General features: G+C 36.7%; 1 protein-coding gene across 5 annotated transcripts in view; it reads left to right on the plus strand.

Annotated features, from left to right (window-relative positions):
- Nucleotides 1-21376, plus strand: part of OVA4 (Nucleotidylyl transferase superfamily protein) — a 265199-nt gene that overhangs the window by 37316 nt on the left and 206507 nt on the right. For 4 of the 5 annotated variants that reach the window (XR_016352847.1, XR_016352848.1, XM_089787495.1 and 1 more), the window contains exon 3: nt 739-829. Coding sequence is in view for 3 of the 5 variants with exons in the window: in XM_089787495.1 (XP_089643621.1) it covers nt 739-829 (91 nt within the window). In the remaining 2 variants the exon portion in view is untranslated. The remainder of the gene's footprint in view (nt 1-738; nt 830-21376) is intronic. The other variant, XM_089787496.1, reaches the window with a different exon arrangement.

The following is a 21376-nucleotide window of genomic DNA, read 5'->3' on the forward strand; positions in this document are numbered from 1 at the left end:
CCACCATCTTCCTTTTAATCTTCAAGAGGCCCTTCATTCTCTTCTTCTTTACTGGCCCTGGGAGAGCTTTTTACTGCAACTTAATTGTCACAGAAAAATTGGCCTCCATGTGCTCTCACCACCAAACTTCTTTATGTTTCTTATTTGGAAAAAACCGGACCTTAAAAAGAAAGAGGAACCACAACCATCATTAGTGGTTGTGTCCTTCACTTGTGGTTGAGTGAGCTGAGATGTAAACTCATCCGCATCCTTCATGTGGTGATAAGACATTCCTTACTCTGTTGTAAGTTTCCTGTTACTATTGCATATTTATTGTGTTTGAACTCTACATCACAGGCAAAGTTTGGTCGTTATTTCTTGTTAGAATCAGCATATTTAGAAAGGGCATGGAAAATTTTGTTTTTGTGTAAGTAAAGCAAGGTTTTCATTTCCAAGGAGTTCATAGATATATTTTCTCTCATATGCATCGACCACTCTAAACAACTTTGTACAACAGAAGGAGAACCTTTGTAGTGGATCTGCACTAGTCACATTTGAAATGTTGTAAACAAATTTTCCTGTGGTTTACTATCTTAAAATTTATTAAAGTTGGAAATATTCCAAATGCCATTCTTATGAGTCACATTCATGTTATTCTTAATGTGGGATAATATTGTTATTTATTCATATTGTCTATGCCTGTTTCGTTACTTTGGTGGGTCATGAAGTTCAGTTTCCTGATAAGTACCTGAAATTTAGCAGGAAGAGGGTTGCTTCAGGTGTGCAACCAACTGGATCAATCCATCTTGGAAACTATCTCGGTGCAATCAAGACTTGGGTGTCTTTACAGGTTAATGCTTATAAAAAGTCTTTTGTGCTTTTTGAGTTAATACCAATGATATCTCAAACTGGGATTCATGTGTCTGTATGTACAATTATGGCGTAGCTCATGAGATCCTTATATCCTTTGAGATGTAAAGACTCTGAATTAACCACATCCATTGAAATTCTGCAGGTGCTAGAAAATTATTAGAAATGTGTAGAACTTTAGTATAGTTTGTTATGTTCTGGTGTTATTCATGAATAAAGTATTGACATTGTTCTAGAGGAGAAATGAATGTGGGGGTTAAAGGTACATAGAGTTAGAGCCTTTGGATCAGTCATCAATACAAAATTTCTTACTGGGATCTCAATTATGGAAGGGCAGATTAACATGTACTAAAAATCAGTTGGATCTTTGTTCATTCGTAACACTAACTCTTAAGAATAGCCATCATGGAGGTTCTTCATTTGTTACGGCTGAGGGTATAACAACCAAATATAGAAGCTTCCTACTTCTTACTTCCAATTGGACTCTTATTCTCTCTTATACCAATCACACATCTTTTGATCATAAATGCATGACTATATTCCGCTTTCAGATTGGTAGGCATTAAGAGACACTCACCTGTCCAGACCAGGTGATGATTGTGTGTGAAGAAATAAATTCTTTTTTTGTTCCGACTTGTGTCATCTTAGTAGATTTCCTGAAGCAAACAAACATATTCTGCAATAATGTAAAATTAATTGATCATCAAAATTACAATCAGCAATGATGTCATTTAATTTCGCCTCTGCTTTTGTTTCACCATATTATGCTTGCTTCTCAAAATCATCCATCTCATCTTCCATAAACATGGGTTCCCCATATTACATAATGTTAGCCACTACATGGATCAAAGCCAATCAAGTCATTTCCTCATAAGTAGCTGAGCATGCCACCTTTTTGAGCAAAGATTGAAAGATGCCAACTAGGGAAATGTGCTTAAGTTCTGAATTTTGTTTGCAAATCTTTCTTTGACCTGCTAAAGGGGGGTTGTTTTGATTTTTTCTATATTCTGATTTTTAAAATATTTTTTTGATGGTTTTTAAAATTTTATTGATGTTTTGCAATTTGGAATACAATTCGACACTAAAATAACAAAAACTATCTATTTAACTAAATCTGAACTACTGAAATGGACCCAACTTTTCTTATTAAATGTCACACAATTTGTTCACTAGAGATCGTACAAGGACAAGTAGCATATATTGACTAAATATGGAATATAATAAGTCTGAAATGCTTTCCAGGTTCCAAGCTGATGGCCTTCTAGAACTGGTTTCAGCTTCTTTGAGATTTATGGCCTCTTTTCAGGCTGATAAACAATTTAAGAAACCTCTGAACTGCTGACAGTAGCTTGAACTACCTGAGACAGACTGTGGTTGGGGTACGTCTTCCCAATCAAACCCCAAAGCAATAGGCACCTCTAATTGGCATCTAATACTGATCTTCTGCTGTGCGGCCCTTGAAGGCTGAAATAAGGCAGAGAAACAATATGTTTTATGTGGTTTTGAAGGCCTTAATTCAGCCTTGGTGGCAGGGGTGCTGCTCCTTGATCTTGCCTTGTGTTGCAACAGGGAATGAACTAGGGGCACTGCCTGCAGACCACCATGAGAGGCAGTGCCTCTCAACCTTGTTGGGGGTGCTTCCCCCGAATCCCACAAGGGATGTTGCCCCTTGACCCCACTGTGGGCATTGCCTGAGACCCCCACGAGGGATGTCACCCCTTAAACTCATTGCGATCTGTGTCCTAGACCCCACTAATTATGAGATTCCTTCTCATTTAATAAATTTGATCACAATGGGGGGATTTGCGAGTGGAGATTAGAATCGATAACTGAGACAATTATCTTTATCACTATCATAATATAATTGATCAATGATCAAGTATCACACCGTGAGTATCAAAACCCAAGTGCCATTGCTATTATAATAAAATATTAAGTATAGACAACCTTCAGCCTTGCAGAAGAAAGATAGACAACAGAGTAGAGGTGTTCATGGTTTGGTTGAATTAGAGCCACAAACACATCTGTCAATGTTGTGAGGAGCTACAATGGAGTGCAAACGTTATATATTCCCCAATTTTTCAATAGACCAGGGAAGAGGAAGATGTCTAATGTTGTAATATGCAAATTTATGAATTATGATGATGATTTTTAAAGGCAGTCATAATTTCATAATAGTTGCTAGATAACTATTGTATCAAGATTTGACATGATGATGCGATTTTGTACTCAATGTGTATTCAAATTAATCAAATTTAATAAAAAACACTTTTGTGCTCATTTATGGATGATATATGTGCTCTTTGAAATTTGCAAAAGGGAATCTTTTTTCTTTTAATGAAAATAAAACAAGTTCTTTGCCTAGTTAAGTTTTTGGGGTCTAGCTAGTTTTCACCAATTATGGAATGACCCTCATTCCAGCCATCTTATTTGAATAAGAAGAATCCAGCCATGGTTGCCTTACAAACATTAGCTTCAAATTTTTTAAGCATACCATAGATTTTCTATAAAGTGAGGAAGTTAGTTGTAAACTGCAGAGAACCCACTCCCTTGAATCCTTTTCCTTTGGCACAATCTCTCACCAAACTAAGTACTTAGGGGTAATTGTAAATAATTTGGTGTTGCCCACCACAAATTTTCATTTAGTCAAAATTTCCTAAGTTTGACAAAAGATTGAGGCAATGGGTAGTATAAGGGGTCTAAAACAGTGTTGGATACCTCTCCTCAAGTAGTCTCCTTATATTATTAGTTTCAATATGGACCACATTTTTTATATTGATCTCTAACACAAACTCCTTAATGTTAGACTTAAATTCTCTGCAACCACATTTTTTATATTGATCTCTAACACAAACTCCTTAATGTTAAGACTTAAATTCTCTGCATTCATGACAAAGGTTTGAGGCATAAATGGGTCTCAAGAACCCCATCTCTCCATCTGACCACGTGAAGTCACTAGAAATTACCGAGTTTGCAATTCCTTCAATTTGTTCACTCATTCGATAATATGGTGCACCCATTCTTTTGCCAATGTTTCCTTTACTCTTCTATAATTCTCTATACAGTTGCTGTAAATTTATTAGATCTTAGTTGGTGTAGAATTATCAAAATTGTTTCAGTCTGAATTCTACTTTATTTCAGACTGGTGTTTTTCTTTTATTCAAAATCAGACATAATTATGCTTGCTATGACAGTAATTATTCTTCTCTGAAATCAGTATGCCTTGTTTATTGATATGATGTTCAGATATAAATAAAAGTCAATACATATACATATTGAGAGCATCACCAAGTAGGGGCATGACCCTACGTGGTCATGCCTCAATATCCATATGTATTGACGTCGGTTCATATGCTTAGTTAGTTAGCAGCTAACATAATACCGATGCATAAGACATGACCACAATAACATAATAATGACACGGGATGTTATCCAACAACCCAAGCAGTGCGACGGTATTCATAGACAATTATATCATTGTCCACCATAACCTTAACACAACATTAATCTGCTTTCTGGGTTGTCCGATATGCAATCAGATCAAATAGTAATGTATTATTAAGATGAACTGGCGGTAGATAATAAACAATGATTTAATACAATTAATTTTATATATATATATATATATATATATATATATATATATATATATATATATATATATATATATATATATATATATATATATATATATATATATACTGAGTATAAGTTTCAATACTTAAATGCTAACATCTTTAACACTCCCTCTTTAGCAATGAGGGATTGAAACTTCTACATACAAGTAAGCATGACTCAAATATATTTGATAGAATATGGCATTTGGCAAAGTCCAGTCTAAAGAGCCATAATAGCTGATTTTCATGATGTTCGGCAAGATCCGATCTATAATCATGATGGATATCAATGTGTCCGACAGAATCCAGCCTATAACAATGACACCAATAATATTCATGATGTCCGGCGAAATCCGGGCTATAATCATGATGGATATCAATGTGTTTGGCAGAATTTTGCCTATAACAATGACACCAATAATTTTCATGATGTCCGGCAAGATCCGGCCTATAATCATGATGGATATCAATGTGTCCTACAGAATTCGGCCTATAACAATGACACCAATAATCTTCGATACTTTTGATATTAAAGATTGGTCATCTATTGATAAGATTGTCACCTAATAATAGAGACCTTTGACAAAAATATGGAAGATCATCACCTTCCATTAACAAGTTTGCAAACAATAATTTAATATAACAATATTCATGAATAAATTTACAAAAATGTAATTACATATTTGTCATACCAAGTTTAGATCTAAAATACTCTATTTTCACTCTTGCAAGAGGTTGAGTGAAAATGTTAGCATTTTGATCATTTGTGTTAACATAAATCAACTTGATCACATTCCGTTCAACCATGTCTCTGATATAGTGGTAACGAGTCTCGATGTGCTTTGATCGATTGTGGAACATTGGATTTGCTGAAAGTTTGAAACAACTCTAATTGTCACAATGAATCACAGTGGAATCTAACTTCTTTCCAAACAATCCAAATAACATTTTCCTTAACCAAACTGCTTCACGTGCTCCCATGGAGGCTGCCATATATTCTGCTTCAGTAGAACTCAAGGAAACTGTAGGTTGTTTTCTATTGAACCATGATATCATTGCTGATCCAAGGCTGAAGCAACATCTGGAGGTACTCTTTCGATTTATGGAACAACCAACCCAATCAGAATCAGTATAGCCTTCAAGTTTGATTTCAACATTTCTGTACTTTAGTCCAAAACTAATAGTGCCACATAGATATTTCAAAACATGTTTAGCTGCCATTAGGTGTATTTTCTTAGGTTCACACATAAAGTGACTAAGAACATTTGTGGAATACCAGATATCAGGTCTAGTGTTTATCAAAAACATGAGAGATTCAATAATTTGTCTGTAGAGGGTAGGATCAATAGATTCTGAATGTGTTGCTTTCTCTTTTAGCTTGTGTAGATTAGTTTCCATTGGAATTGCAAGTGGCTTGCTGTCCATCATTCCAAATTTGTTCAAAATATCTTTAGTGTATTTTCCTTGATTTAAGAAAATGTAATCTTCCTTTTGACATACTTCTAAGCCCAAAAAGTAATGTAGCAAGCCGAGGTCTATCATGTCAAATTTAGCAGCAAGATCTTGTTTGGATTCAGTAATAAGATGGTCTTCACCTATTATTAAGAGATCATCAACATACAAAACCAAAATGATCATATCTCCATTAGAAATTTTAAAATAGATATTAGGATCAGCTTCATTTTTAGAGTATCCTAATTTGCTAAGATAGCTATCAATTCTTTCATACCAAGCTCGAGGAGCTTGTTTCAGGCCATACAATGCTTTCTTTAATTTACATACATAAACATTTTCATCTTTTATCACAAAACCTTCAGGCTGTTCAATATAAACTTCTTCATTTATGACTCCATTTTAAGAATACAGTTTTCACATCCATTTGATGCACTTTCCATCCTTTTGCTGCTGCTAATGCAAGAATTGTCCTGACTGAAGTGAAATGAGCAACCGAGGCAAAGGTTTCTTAATAATCAATACCTGCCTTCTATGAAAAACCTCGAGCAACAAACCTTGCTTTATGTTTCTCAATGCTCCCATTTGCTGCATATTTGATTTTATAGAGCCATTTAGAAGAGAACAGATTTGACTTTAGGTCTAGGTACAATGTCCCATACATCATTTTTGTAGTATTGATTGATATTCTTCAACCATAGCATCTTTCCATGCTTGACAAGTTAGAGCTTCTTTAACAGATGTAGGTTCAGATTTAGTGAGTTCAGTTACTAGTGCAGTATAACATGATTTGTTTATAGTTTTCTTGACTTCCTTAGTGATTTCATTTGGTTCAACATCATTTTCTTCAATCATTTTTCTTGCCCATAATGGTCTCTTTTTGATATTTGAGATATTTCTACTTTCTGCATCTTGTATTGAGCTTGTTTCTTCTAATATGTTCTCCCTCTGAATTTCAGGTTGTGGATTTTCCTCCAAGTCTGTTGAAGGCTCATCATTTGTGCTTATTAATAGTTTTAAGGCAGTGTTTTCCTCGAATATGACATCTCTGCTTCTTTCTACTAATCTTTGTCTAGGAACATAGACTCTGTATCCTTTTGAGTTTTCACTATGCCCAACAAATATTCCTCTCTTTCCTGATGGTTCTAACCTAGTTCTTTCTTTAGGTACATGTATATACATAGGACAACCAAAAATCCTGAGCTGACTTAAGTCAGATTTATTTCCTGTAAGGACTTTTGCAGTTGTTATATTTTCTAGAATTAAGTGTGGACATTTGTTTTGTATGTATGCAACAATATTAGTGGTTTCTACCCAGAATGAAAAGTGTAGATTTTGATCATGAAGCATAGCTTTTGCTGCCTCAGCAATAGTTCTATTTTTCCTTTCTGCTACCCCATTTTGTTGAGGATTATAAGGTACTGTATACTCTCTCTTAATCCCAACAGATGTACAAAAAGCTTTGAAATTCTCAAAGGTATATTCTTCCTCATTGTTAGATCTTAGAGTTTTAATTTTCTTTGACACTTGATTTCCGCTAATTCTTTGAATTCTTTGAATTTTGATAACACTTCATTTGATTCTTTAACTTTTAGAAAAAAGATCCAAGTCTTCCTAGAGTAATCATCGATGAACGTTATGTAATAGGAGTAACCTCCTAGAGAGAGAGTTGGCATGGGCCTACATAGATCTGAGTGAATTAGTTCCAGGATTGATTTAGACTTGTGTTCACTAGGAGGGAAAGGATTTTTAATGTTCTTTCCTTGAGCACAACCTTTACATGTATGTTTAGAATTTAGATTTGGAATTTCAAAAGTGATCTTTCCTATCTTTGGTAGTGAATTGAAACCAATATGCCCAAGTCTTCTATGCCAAATTTCATTAGAGTTTGTTATTTCATGATTAAGGGCTTGATTTTTGAATGTTACATAGTTTATACAAAGTCCCATCTCTAGTCCCTATGGTGATAGCATTTTTTAGACTAGTACAAAACTTTGTCTTCGTTGAATGTGACTGGAAACCCTTCATCTGTTAATCCACAGATTGAAATTAGGTTTCTTTTTATTCCAGGTACAAATAGAACATCTTTCAATTTTAATGTAACTCCAGTCCTTAATTGAATAGAGCAAGTCCTGATACCTTTGACTGGATGAGTGGAGTTGTCTCCAATAGTAACTCCTTCAGATCTGTAATTTTCAAGTGTTTCAAATTTGTCCCTGAATCCTTTTATATGTCAAGAGGCACCACTATCTATTATCCACACACTTTCATTTGAGTTTATCTCACTTGATAAAGAAGAGTAGAATATTGATTTTCATCTTTCTTACTTTCGGCAAAAGAGGCTAAGATTCTTTCCCTTTCAGGACATTGACTGAAGACATGTCCAAATCTTTCACACTTATAGCATTTAACTTTGGAGAGATTAGTATTGTTGAACTTATAATTCTTCTTCTTATAGTCATGTTTCTTTTCTTTAAATTTTCTCTTTTTCCCTTGATGATCTAGAGTTGAGAAAAGGGCTTGAATTTCTCCCTCTTGATTTGATACAATACCTCTAGAAATTAATCTTGACTCTTTTGATATACAATCAGTTTTTAGTTGATCAAATGAAGGAATTGAAGGTCTACTAGCAATTTGAATAAATGCTTCGCATGATAGTGGTAATCCTCTAAGTGCTAATATAGAGAGTTCTTGATCTTCTACTTTGTTTCCAATGGAATTTAGGCGATTCTTAATTTCAGAGATCCTTCCAAAATAAGATGAGATTGTTTCTCCCTTATTCATTTTAGTATTCATTAGTTGATTCTTCAGAGTAATCAATCTGCTTGAGTTGTTGATTTCGAATGCATTTTTATTTGTTGTGAATACTTCAAAGGCTTTCTTCAAATTTGAAATGCAAGGAAGTATGTGATCCTTTATAGAGTCTACTATGATTTTCTTGGCTTTATTGTTTTGCCTTTTCCAAGTGATTTTTTCAGTTTCATCTTCAGGAATTGGATTATGAGATTCAATGAAGGATTCTAGTTCTAGTTCTTCAAGGATTGTGGTAATCCGAATTTTCCATGAAAAAAAGTTTACAGCACCTTCGAGTCTATCTTCTACTCTTATGTTATTTGACATTTTTCCTGGACTTTTGATAGTCTCCCTGCCAAGTTGGCTCTGATACCATGTAAATTTATTAGATCTTAGTTGGTGTAGACTTATCAAAATTGTTTCAGTCTGAATTTTACTTTGTTGCAGACTGGTGTTTTTCTTTTATTCAAATCATACTTAATTATTCTTGCTATGACAGTAATTATTCTCCTCTGAAATCAGTATGTCGTGTTTATTGATATGATGTTTAGATACAAATAAAAGTCAATACATATACATATTGAGAGCATCACCAAGTACGGGCATGACCCTACGTGGTCATGCCTCAATATCCATATGTATTGACATCAGTTCATATACTTAGTTAGTTAGCAGTTAACATAACACCGATGCATAAGACATGACCACAATAACATAATAATGACATGGGATGTCATCCGACAACCCAAGCGGTGCGACAGTATTTATAGATGATTATATCATTGTCCACTGTAACCTTAACACAACATTAATCTGCTTTTTGGGTTGTCCGATATGCAATCAGATCAAATAGTAATGTATTATTAAGATGAACTGGCGGTAGATAATAAACAATGATTTAATACTATTATCTATATATATATATATTGATTATTATCTACTGAGTATAAGTTTCAATACTTAAATGCTGACATCTTTAGCACTTGCAACTACCCTTCAGAGTAATGATGCACTCATGCCATGTGGAGTAGGTATTTTGTACCGATTCGCCGTAATAGTTAAAGCTGTGATCAAATTCTCTCAATATTAGCTTGTGGTGATGTTAGAAGAAAGATCGCCGTACTAAAAACAGATTGTACATACCATGTCTTCTTCCTTCCGCTTGTTTTTGTTAAACTTTTACTTGTAAGTGAAAGCTAAGATCATGCTGTGTTTCATGGAGTGAAGAATCTTGTGACTGGACTTTGTTGGAGATTGATGAAACAGATGTGCTATGAGTTTACTCTATCTAGTTGGCCTGAATAACAAAATTTGTAACACTTATCCAAACTTGTGATCACAATCTTCTAAGCGGTGGTAAACATCTAGGATGTTTTCCCTACATTACTAACTTCTTGAAGTGTCAAGACAATTCAATTCCTTCGCCCAATCATCCGTTCTTTACCATATATTTTGGATCTCTGATAACAAACTGTTTTCATGTTATTCACTCACAACTCACTTCAACGGACATATTAACATCAGCAAACATAGATGTATCATATATACTCACTGTTCTAGCATATACCAAAATTGTGGCCATATATCTGCTTGCAATGCTTGTAATGAAGCTTGATGACTAAAACTTTATGACTGCTGATAAATTTTCCTTGTTATACTTGAACAATTTCTTCATCATAATGTACCCAAACTTTATCTATACAATAACCAACCTTATCTGATAACAATGTTGCTGTCAATGACAACATCTATCCATTCACAATGGCCAACTTGACAACAATCACAACTGAAGGCTTGATAATGATGTGTATCAAGAGATATTTTCTCATCATCAAAGAATTGATCAAGGCTATGAGATGAGGATGTTGAGACGGTGCCCACTCGTCTTCTATCAATCAGAAATTTCCAGTTACACACATCCAAGCACATTCATTCATATTATGCCAAGTGTAAAATTTTCTCATGGCCTCTCAAAAGCATTGAAATTTTCTTATTGGTCCACATGATGGGGACATCATGTAATTGGATTGTAGTGTGACAACCCTAATTAGGGTTTGTACGGATAAATCTTGGCCCTTCATTCTAATTGGATAATTGTAAAAGGCTAGTGCCTTCTCATTTGTAAGGGGTTAGACTTTAGATTCATTAGAGAGAAGCTAGTACTAGAAATAGAGTAGGAGAGGAGACTTGATGAAATTGTTGCGATAATGCTATCAAAGTAATTGATGATTCATTGTTGTTTTTCATTGTGGATTACTTAGTGTTGCTTTGGAGCGTTGCATGGTTTCTTCAATTCCTCACGTAGATTAGATTTCATTTCATGTTAAGTAGAAGTATATGTAGGTGAATGGAAGATATTGTTGACTGATGATAATGGTGAGTCTTTTGGTAGTTGCTGATTGAATGTAGCAGTGTAAGGTCAGTTTGGGCCTAAATTGCAAGTGTTTAACTTCTATTGGAGATTTCATTTAGATTGTGCCTTCATAGGGTATTTGGACAAATATTGAGAAGGCTAAAATCATTCTGACATCCATAGAAGATAGCACCCTCCTATGCCTAGTTGACACAACGAAGTAAGGATTCGTTAGAGGATCGCTGTAGTGTTCCTGACAGTTTCCAGCCCTTCCCAACACAAACTGTGCATAAGGGAGTGTCCGTGTGGTGGCAGATAATTGTTCGTATGGTATTGACAGGTGCTGCCATACGATGTGGGTAGGCCATACGCTAAGTATGGAGGGTGCACGGTGAGTATGGAGGTTGGTATGGTGGGGTGAAGATGAGGGTGTACGATTGGTAGGATGTCGTACGACTGTACGGTGGAGGCAAGGATCCGTACAGTGCAGGCAGGAGGTTGTATGGGGAGGTTGTGTGATTGAAGGTGGAGGGAATGCAGAAGGATTTGGAAATGCCGATTGAAATGTAGATGATATATATATTAAACACAAATAACTTGCAAAAACCAGAGACCAAATAGATATACGCAACTTGTTACCAAATAGTAATAATATTTCCGCAGACAGATGGTGCTTTGATTTGCCAGTTCCGAGCCAAGCCGTACACAATGGAATAGGGTGAGGGTTGAGTCCCAACAAAACCAAAGTAGCTAAATAGGGAAGATCTTTCACTTTTGAAATGACGAACAATCCAGAACTCCAACATGAATTCGTGGAAAAAAAAGAAATAATTCAAAGATGCATACCAACTACTACCTACCTGCCATGCTTAAATACCCTTTGGAGGAACTCCCTAGGGTTTACAAAGATAGCTGACGACCACACGTATGGAATTTTTTAATAAAAATGGGTCCGCGATGTACTAAATCAATCGGCCCATAAACAATGGTTTGATTATTTATTTATTTTATGAGAGGAACATTACAGTCCTCCCATCCTAAAATTTGCTTGTCCTCAAGCAAATGCAATGCCAGATGCTGTAGAATGTGCTCACCTTCTGAAGTTGCGTCGTCCAACGACAAGTGTTGCTAGCGTACCAAGTATTCCCTCAGGGTATGGTTCCTTAGAGTCTTCTCCCGTACATCAATAATCTCGCTTGGTTCTAACACGAGCTTCCCTTCTTCATCGAGCAGTGGAAGATCTGTGGTTACTGCGATGTTCTGTCCATGACTTTCTTTAGGTAGGAGACATGAAAGACATTATGGATGCAACTCCTTTCTGGAAGTTCCAGTTCATAGGCAACTTCATTGATTCAAAGAGCTACACAATAAGGACCATAAAAATGTGGCTTCAATTTTTCTTTACCATTTGCCTTCAATGGGGATTGCCTATATGGTTGGAGCCTAAGATAGACCAAGTCTCTCACTTCGAAACTTCTCTTGATCCGGTGTCTGTTGGTGTAGATCTTTTGTTGATTCTGCGCCCTTTGTAAGTTCTCCTTCTAGAATCTCAGGATGTCTTGCCCTTCCTGAAGCTAGTCCCTTGCCTTTGGTGCGTGGTTGTCACCTAGTACCATATCGATAAATGAAAGGGGTTTATACTCGTATAGTGCTTTGAAGGGTGCCATCCCAATGGACATGTGATAAGTGATATTGTAACAATATTCTGCCAGATGCATCCATTTGACCCATGCCCATTGCTATGCTGAAATGTAGTTTCAAAGGTAGCCTTCTAGCCACTTGTTCACAATCTCCATTTCTCCATTTGCCTAAGGGTGGTAGATAGTACTTAGTGACCATTCTGTTCCTGCCAACCAAAACAATTCTATCCGGAAAATATTGAGAAATCGACCATCCTTGTCACTAACAATGTTACGGGGTAACCCTTGCAGATGAAAAACAAGTTGGCTAGTTGTGCGGCCTAGAAATTTGAGATGACAAAGAAGTGTGCATACTTTGTCAGTCTATCATCCTTTTCGTTTACCTTAAGAAATCCGGTGATGAAGTCCATAGAGATACTTTCCCACTTCTGTTCTGGTATAGGCAAGGATTGTAGTAACCTAGCAGGTAAAGTGTGTTCGGATTTGTTTTGCTGATAGACTGCACATTCTCGTACTTACTGCAATACATCTCCTTTGAATTCCTTCCACAAAAACCTCTCCCTGAGCTTTCTATAGGTTTCCAGAAAACCCAGGTGTCCGACCAATGGTGAGGCTTGTATTTTCTTCAGGAATTTCTGCTTCGGTTTGGATTTAGGCACTAAGTATATCTGATCCTTATAGTAAACAATGTCATCAAGCACCTTGTATCGGTCATCCTGAGTGTCATTGTCCATTAGCTTACATGCAAATGTGTTTATAGAATATTCCACCAATAAGTGTGCTTTCTGGTCAGTTGAAGTCGAGGATAGTAAGCAGATGGCAGGTTTTCTTGACAAGGCATCTGCAACCACATTGTTCTTTCCCTTCACATATTCAATGTCGAAATCAAAAGCCTGAATCTTGGTTACCCATTTTGTTGCCTCTTGTTTAGATCTCATTGCTCTAGAAAATATCTCAAACTATTATGATCGGTACGGATGACAAACTTGGCACCCACCAGATACTGTCGGAACTTGGCCAGTGCATGCATGATGGCCAACATCTCTTTGTCATAAATGGAATATAGATGCTTCACTTGTGTAAGCTTCTGACTCTCATAGGCTATAGGGTGCCTATCTTGCATTAATATTGCGCTAATGCCCTCTTCGAATGCGTCACACTCTAGAATGAATGGTTGAGTGAAGTCAGGTAAGGTGAGAACCAGGCAAGTGCTCATTGCTTCTTTTAACTTATCAAAAGTGTGTTGTGCTTTTTCATTCCACTGGAAGGAGCCTTTCTTTGTCAGATTTGTTAATGGTGCGCTGAGCTGAGAGAATCCTTTTACAGATCTCTGGTAATAATTGCACAGTTCAAAAAAGCCTTACAACTCATAGAGCAATTTTGGTGGAGGCCAATCACGGATAGCTTGAATCTTCTCTTGGTGGACCTACACTCCATATTTACTGATGTGCGCTAGGAACAATATTTTTGTCATCCCAAATTCACGTTTAGATTGCTTGGCAAACAAATACTGAGCCTATATGACCCCTAGGACTTTATCCAAATGTCTTAGGTGTTCTTCTTATGTTTTGCTGTAAATAAGGATATCATCAAAAAATACCAGCAAGTACTTATGCAACTGTTTGTTAAAGATGCAATTCATGCAAGAATGAAAAGTAGTTGGTGCATTCATTAATTTGAACGACATGACCAAGATCTCATAATGCCCGTAGCAACAATGAAAAGATATCTTCTCCACATTCTCTTCCCGCATGCGGATCTAATGTTATCCAAAATAGAGATCTATCTTAGAAAAATAAATCACACCATGTAGCTCATCTGACAATTCATCAATCCTGAGAATAGAGTATCTATCTTTTATTGTCTTTTTATTCAATGCACAACAGTCCACACACATGCATATCGTCCCATCCTTCTTTTTTACCAATACTAATGATGCAAAAGGGCTAGAGCTAGGACAGATCCATCCTTTCTTGAGAAACTCCTGTATTGTTTTCTCGATCTCATCTTTGAATTTTTTGGGATTGCGGTATGCCGTAGTGATAACTAGTTTGGCGCCAGCTTCCAACTCAATGGTATGCTCAAACCCACAATGGGAAGGTATGCCAGGAAGAATGTTTGTAAAAACTTTATCATGGGTACTCAAGATATTCTGAAGATCATCATCCTGGTGGGGTGTCTGTTGTCCTTATATATGTTCAGCCGAAACGAAACAATGTGCAACCCATGCAATGCCATCATGCTGAAAAATGGCCTCCATCCATTGTGCCAAAACTTCCTTCAGTCCCGCTTTGGCTCTCCCACGGAGAACAACCTTTTTCCCATTGACAAGAAAAGTGAAGTCCATCCGCTTGAAACTCTGTGTGTATTCATTGAGTGTCTCCATCCACTATATGCCCAAAATAACCTCCATATCATTTAGGTCCACTATAAAGAAATCCTTTGTCACAGTGTGGTTAGCCATGGTGATACTTAGTTGGGGAACAAGGTGCGTACAGGGCAAAAGTGTTCCTTCAAGAACCTTGACCTAGAATCCTGTGTGCATCTCAGTAGGTAGACCTCTTCTTTTCACCAAAGATGAGTTTATGAAGTTTAGAGTGACTCTGCTATTGAGCATCACAATGACTCTCTATCCTTGAAGGGTTCTTCGTACACAAAATATCGTACATCTCGGGCTCCTAGCTAGGGCGATGGTTCCTCTATGCCATACCAATGCGGCTATCCTCTCCATACGATTCAAATTAACCATTTTGGAGTCCTCGTGGGGGCGATTGTCTTTGTGGGTAGATTCTCCTGATCGTCCTCATCATCAGATACAACTTCGATGTAGTGTATTTTCCCTTTACTGAGGCATCTATGCCTAGGTTCCCATGGTCCCTTACAATTGAAACATAATTTCTTCCTTTGGAGCTCCTGTCTGGTAGCTTCGTCCAACGAAGGCTTCTTCGATAGAGGTTTGTTATCTTTGTTCCTTGGAAATACTAGCGGTTTGGAGTGGGAGTAACCTCGAGAGGATGATGTTGATGATGATGCCATCCTTTGTGCCTTTTTTATAGCCTTTAAAAGGGTGGTAGGATTGAAACCTTTTACCCAACCCTTCAGTGGTGTCGTGAGTCCATCCATGAAGAGCACCATCCATCTTCTTTCAAAAATGTCCGTAACCAAAACAAAGAGTTTCTGAAATTCTGTGATGTACTGGTTGACCCATCCAGTTTGCTTTAATTGTGCCAACTCTTTAAAATTAAGTTCCCAATCTTTACCATCAAACCAATCTATCAATCTTTCAGTGAATTTTGCATAAGTATTTACTTGGTCATGCCCCAACGTGATAGTGCCATGATGCCACCATTCATGCGCCACTCCCTCCAAGTGGAGAGCTGCAAATTTAATTGCTTCTTCTTTTGGCATTGGATTAAGTTGGAAGTAAGTATTGGCCTTCATTACCCATGCTTGGGCAGATATGGATCCGGATCCATCAAATGGTGACAGATTTACTTAAGTTTCTTCTAAGATCATTGTTAAAATATCCTCGGTTTCACCTTCGGAATATTGCATTCTCAATTCTGCATAATCTTTGTTTGATATATCCTCTTCCAAGTTTGCATTCTTCTAGTCTTCTTTCAGCTGTTCTTGAACTTCCTCAAAGGTTGGTTGCCTTCCTCTATGTGGTACCTTTGACCATGTAGGAAAAGTCGACATGGAAGGTTGAGAGCGTGTCGAATGAGGATTCGCCTTTCTTGAAATTGAGTTGGTACTGTGACCATTTTGTTCCCCAGATATCTTATTGTCTACTAGTTGTTAGAGAGTTTCTTCCATAAGTCGCTGAGTTTCATTGATTTGTGCCTGATTCCTCGAAAGATCCCTCAAAAGTGCCATGACTTCCGCAGAAGTGGGTGCTTGATCTGCCATTCTAACAAATGAGTGGGATCTCCTTCTTTTATGGCTATAAACTTTCATTCACTGTCCATAGGCTAGCACAATCTTTGGCTCTGATACCACTGTAGTGTTCTCGACAATTTATAGCCCTTCCCAACACAAATTGTGTGCAAGGGAATGTCCATACGGTAGCAGAAATTGTCCATACGCTATTGATAGGTGTTGCTGTACGCTGTGGGTAGGCTATACGATGAAGCAAGGATATTAGCATACGGTGAGGGGTGGATGCCGTACGGTGAGTATGGAGGGTGTACAGTGGTACTAGAGGGTGGTACGGTGGGGTGAAGACAAGGGCGTATGATCGGTAGGATGCTGTACAACCGTACGATGGAGGCAAGGATCCATATGGTGCAAGTAGGGGGTTGTACGGGTAGGTTGTGTGATTGAAGGCAGAGGGAATGCAGAAGAATTCGGAAATGCTGATTGAGATGCGGATGATATATATATTAAACACAAATAACTTGCAAAAACTAGAGACCAAATAGATATACACAATTTGTTACTAAATAGTAATAATATTTCCACATATAGATGGTGCTCCAATTTGCCAGTTCAGAGCCAATTTGTACACTATGGAATAGGGTGAGGGTTGAGTCCCACTGAAACTGAAATAGCCAAATAGGGAATATCTTTCACTTCGGAAATGATGAACAATCTATAACTCCAATAGGAATTTGTAGTAAAACGGAATAATCTAAAGATGCATACCAACTACTACCTACATGCCTTGCTTAAATACCCTTCGAAGGAACTCTCGAGGGTTTACAAAAATAGCCGACAACCACACCTACGAAAATAACTAAATAAAAATGGGTCTGAGATATACTAAATCAATTGGCCCATAAACAATGGTTTGACTATTTATTCATTTGGTGACGGGAACATTACACTCACCCCATCATCAACATTATCTTACATTCTTGGAGTTTGGTTTTCTAAACCCTTACCCTTTGCAAGTATTTGGTTGGAAGCGATTGAAGTTTTTAAAATAATTGATATCCATTGAATGAACAACATAAATCCCTTTGAGATAACCAATATATCACACCATAAAACTGTGTGAAAGTCCACAAATTTGAAGGAACCTCGAGGTGTCTCATTTGATCACACAATTCGTTTACATTACTTAGCATACAAGCATCCTTATTAAAGAGAGTTGGAGATTTGGTGTTTCATCTTGAAATGGTAAGGTATTTAATATTGGGATAAAACTCACACCAACACCTCCCTATGGTCAATTGACAGTTAGAAATTTTTTGACCCTTGGAATGAGTCCAAGTGTAGGTCAAAATCTAACATCTCTTGAGGCTTAGGGAGCCCAAGAGTAGGTCAAAATCCGACCTGCTGTGGGACTTCATGCCGCATGTCATGCGTTGAAGTATTGAATTGAAAGTCAAAATGGTGAGATAACGATTAAGTTTAAATGAAGAAGCCCTTACTTGTGCACGTTTTGTCTTGTCGTTGAGCCCAAGAAAGAGTTGTAACCCAACCTCGCTTGGGGTTCACGAGCCCAAAATGCAAGACCTAGTCTGATACTCCATGATCGTGACTTGTATTTATACCATGTTTATTGATTGATAACTACATTTTTCCATTTGAGAAGTTGAGGAGAATTGAGTAATGACATGATGAAAAGATGTACAATTGGTTTGAAAATCAAGAAGATTGATCCATGAAAGTGCAAGTCACTGAAAATCGAAGTATTGGATGATGAGGAGATCAGGAAATAAAATCAAATTGCAAGTAACATGTTGATGGCGAGATGAAATACTAAGATGGAGTAATCAAAGTGTGAAAGGTGAAGTGTAGAAAAGGATAAGTCAAAATGTGAATTAAACCTTCAAAGCATGAAAGAAATTGAATTGAAAAGTTTAAGTCGGGGGGTTGAACATTTTTCCTTGGGCTCGAGCCTGAGAGATGATCGGTATTTGACATTTCTTGGGGCTTACGAGTTCGAGTACAAGCCAAGATATAAACTGAGCTTGAGGAAAAAATAATGATGCATAAACAATGCAAGTACAAACATGAGGGTTGATGAAGCAAGTACATCAAGATATCGAGATCTTGTGTACAAGCAAGTTCAAGGTCATGCCAATGAGAAGATTTCCAAAATTCGGAGACGGAGAAGTGGAATCAAAACAAATATTGCAAGATAAGAATGCTACTATGGTGCTTATTAATTTCTGACCAATTAGAGAATCATGGCTGCATCTGTCCTAAATTGTCCAATAATAATATGCTAAGTGTACACATAGAAGACATCTAGTGCCTCTACCTAACTTCTTTTTTGATTAGCCTATAAAAGTAATGCAATTTTCTTAGTGGCTCATAAAATGTGTCTTTTTGTAATTGGCCGACATTTAATGCTTGTAGCTATGGCTGGATTAGGGTTGTGATGGATTAATATTGGCCTTTGACTTCACTTACTCATTTGTAAGTCATTAGTTTTAGAGTAGAGTAGAGGGAGAAACTTGGAGAAATTGTTGTCATAGTGCTATCAAAGTAATTGCTAATCAATTGTTGGTCTTCATGGTGGATTAGTTGAAGTATTGCATGGTTTTTACATTTGTTCTCTTAGAGAAGGGTTTCTTTCACGTTGATTAGAAATAGTGGTTAGTTGAATGGAAGATATTTTGGATGCATCTTTAGTGAACTCACTCAAACCACTAGCTGCTTGTTGATTGTAAGTTTGCCTTGGGGGGTTGAATGACATATGTATGAACTTTACTTCGATTATTGCTTGCACATTGACAAACATTGATCGATGGTGTTAATGGAATCATAATAGTTTGAACATCTTACATCTACATTAGGAGATCACACTATCTTGGTTGATGTCAATGGCTAAACTAAGTCTAGTAGTCACAAAGGCATTCATCATTTCTCACATTTTAGGAGTAGAATAGCTTTCTAAACTCTTTCCCCTAGCAGTGTGTTTGGTTTGAAGTATTAAATGTGATTGATATTCATTGAATGAACAACATAAGTCCCTTTGTGATACCAGCATATCCCATCATTATAACTGAGTGGAAGCCCACAATAAGAAGGGACCTTGGAGTTGTCTCATTTGATCACACTATCCATATATAATGTTAAGCATATGAGTTTCCTTATTCAAGAGAGTTGGAGTTTTGGTCTTTTGTTTGGTATACTAAGCATTTGATTCTGCATGTTGTAGAGATATAAAATCTCACATCAACAAAAAATGGCACTAGAAGGAGGGCACGCATAAAGTTCATTCTTAGAACTATTAATGAGTATGAGCTTTCAAGTTTTTTTTGAGATATCAAAGATCTCTTTAAAAGTTGAAAATCCAAAAAATAGAAAATCCAAAAAAAAGAAGGGTTTCTCAATGGACAGGCAAAAAATTCATGATCAAGGCATACACCCAGTCAACTTTTCCCAATTTCAAGAGGCTTTGAATGAACAATTACATCCATGAAGTTTATTTGAACTTGGAGCACGAAGAAAGTTTATAATACAAGTGACAACTAAGCATAAAGAGTTGAATTGTTTGACATTATTGTCAAGGGTGGAGTTGATCTTACAAGGAAGATGTTCTTTTGTGATATCTTCAAGCTAGTTCCGTTTATCAAATCCTACGATAGAGTCAATATGTTTGTAAATAATTTTAAGAAAATGATCAATAAGCGACTAAGGAAGAAATATATATAGAAGATATGTTGTTCTTTGGTTGTTGTAGACTACACAAGTGGCACATTTAGAATTTAGTTGTCAACCATATTGGAATATTATTAAGCAAGTCAATCAAGAAGTAAGGTGCTTCGGTCTTGAACAACCAAATATAGACAAGGTTTGGTGGACTGCATGACTTGAACGAACGAATTTGGCATTAAAGGAAGGCAACAAGGATAACATTTAGAACTCAAGTTGGATACCAAAAGATAAGCATACTGTATCCTCATCTGATAGAGAAGAAAGAATCTTGGAAGAAGATGGCATGATCAAATTTGTCAATGTCGATGAACTTTCATGCATCACATTGCAAGAGGAAGGTGTTGGCAATCAAGGAAGCAATACCATTCATCCAAGTAAGAAAATTGATAGCAAGTGGAGATCAATCTTTGGAAACTCTTGAGAATGAAGAATTATAGGAAGATCATTACAAATTTGAAGAAGAAATCATTACAAATTGGAAGAAGAAATCATTGATGAACTTTCACTCATGCTTCAAGAGGAGGTTTTCCAATACAAGTTGCAGGAGCTTTTAAGCATCCTTGGAGATGAAACAAATCAAGTTGACATATTGAACAAATAACTTCAAGTTATCACAGATGAATTCATTTGTGAAGAACAATTTGATAAAGCTACAAGACATCATCACCACAACACTTTCTGGGAGAATGCTAAAGGATCTCAAGCAAAAGGTGTCAATGCAGTCACTGCCATGGATATCTCAAGGTAGACAAGTTGTTGCAAGCGGCATGATTCATGATCAACTTCTACTTGCGGATTGCATGCATTGCCACTTGAGATGTTATTCGATGATCAATTCGTGAAGATATTTGAAGATCCACGTATTAGTGAATCCTTAGTTTTTGAGGACACCATGCTTGATGAAGATACACATGAAGAATTGCAAGATGTTCCTAAAGAAGAGGCAATTGGAAAGCTCGTATTTTGATGAAGAAGCTTCAAGTGTCTTTGGTGAGAATATGCAAGATATGATAAGTGAAGACCAAGTTGCTCCCATGGAAGAGAATGGATAGTAGATT

This window comes from Cupressus sempervirens, chromosome 6, assembly GCF_028749045.1.
Source record: "Cupressus sempervirens isolate cs-2001-9-10 chromosome 6, ASM2874904v1, whole genome shotgun sequence".
Lineage (NCBI taxonomy): Eukaryota > Viridiplantae > Streptophyta > Pinopsida > Cupressales > Cupressaceae > Cupressus > Cupressus sempervirens.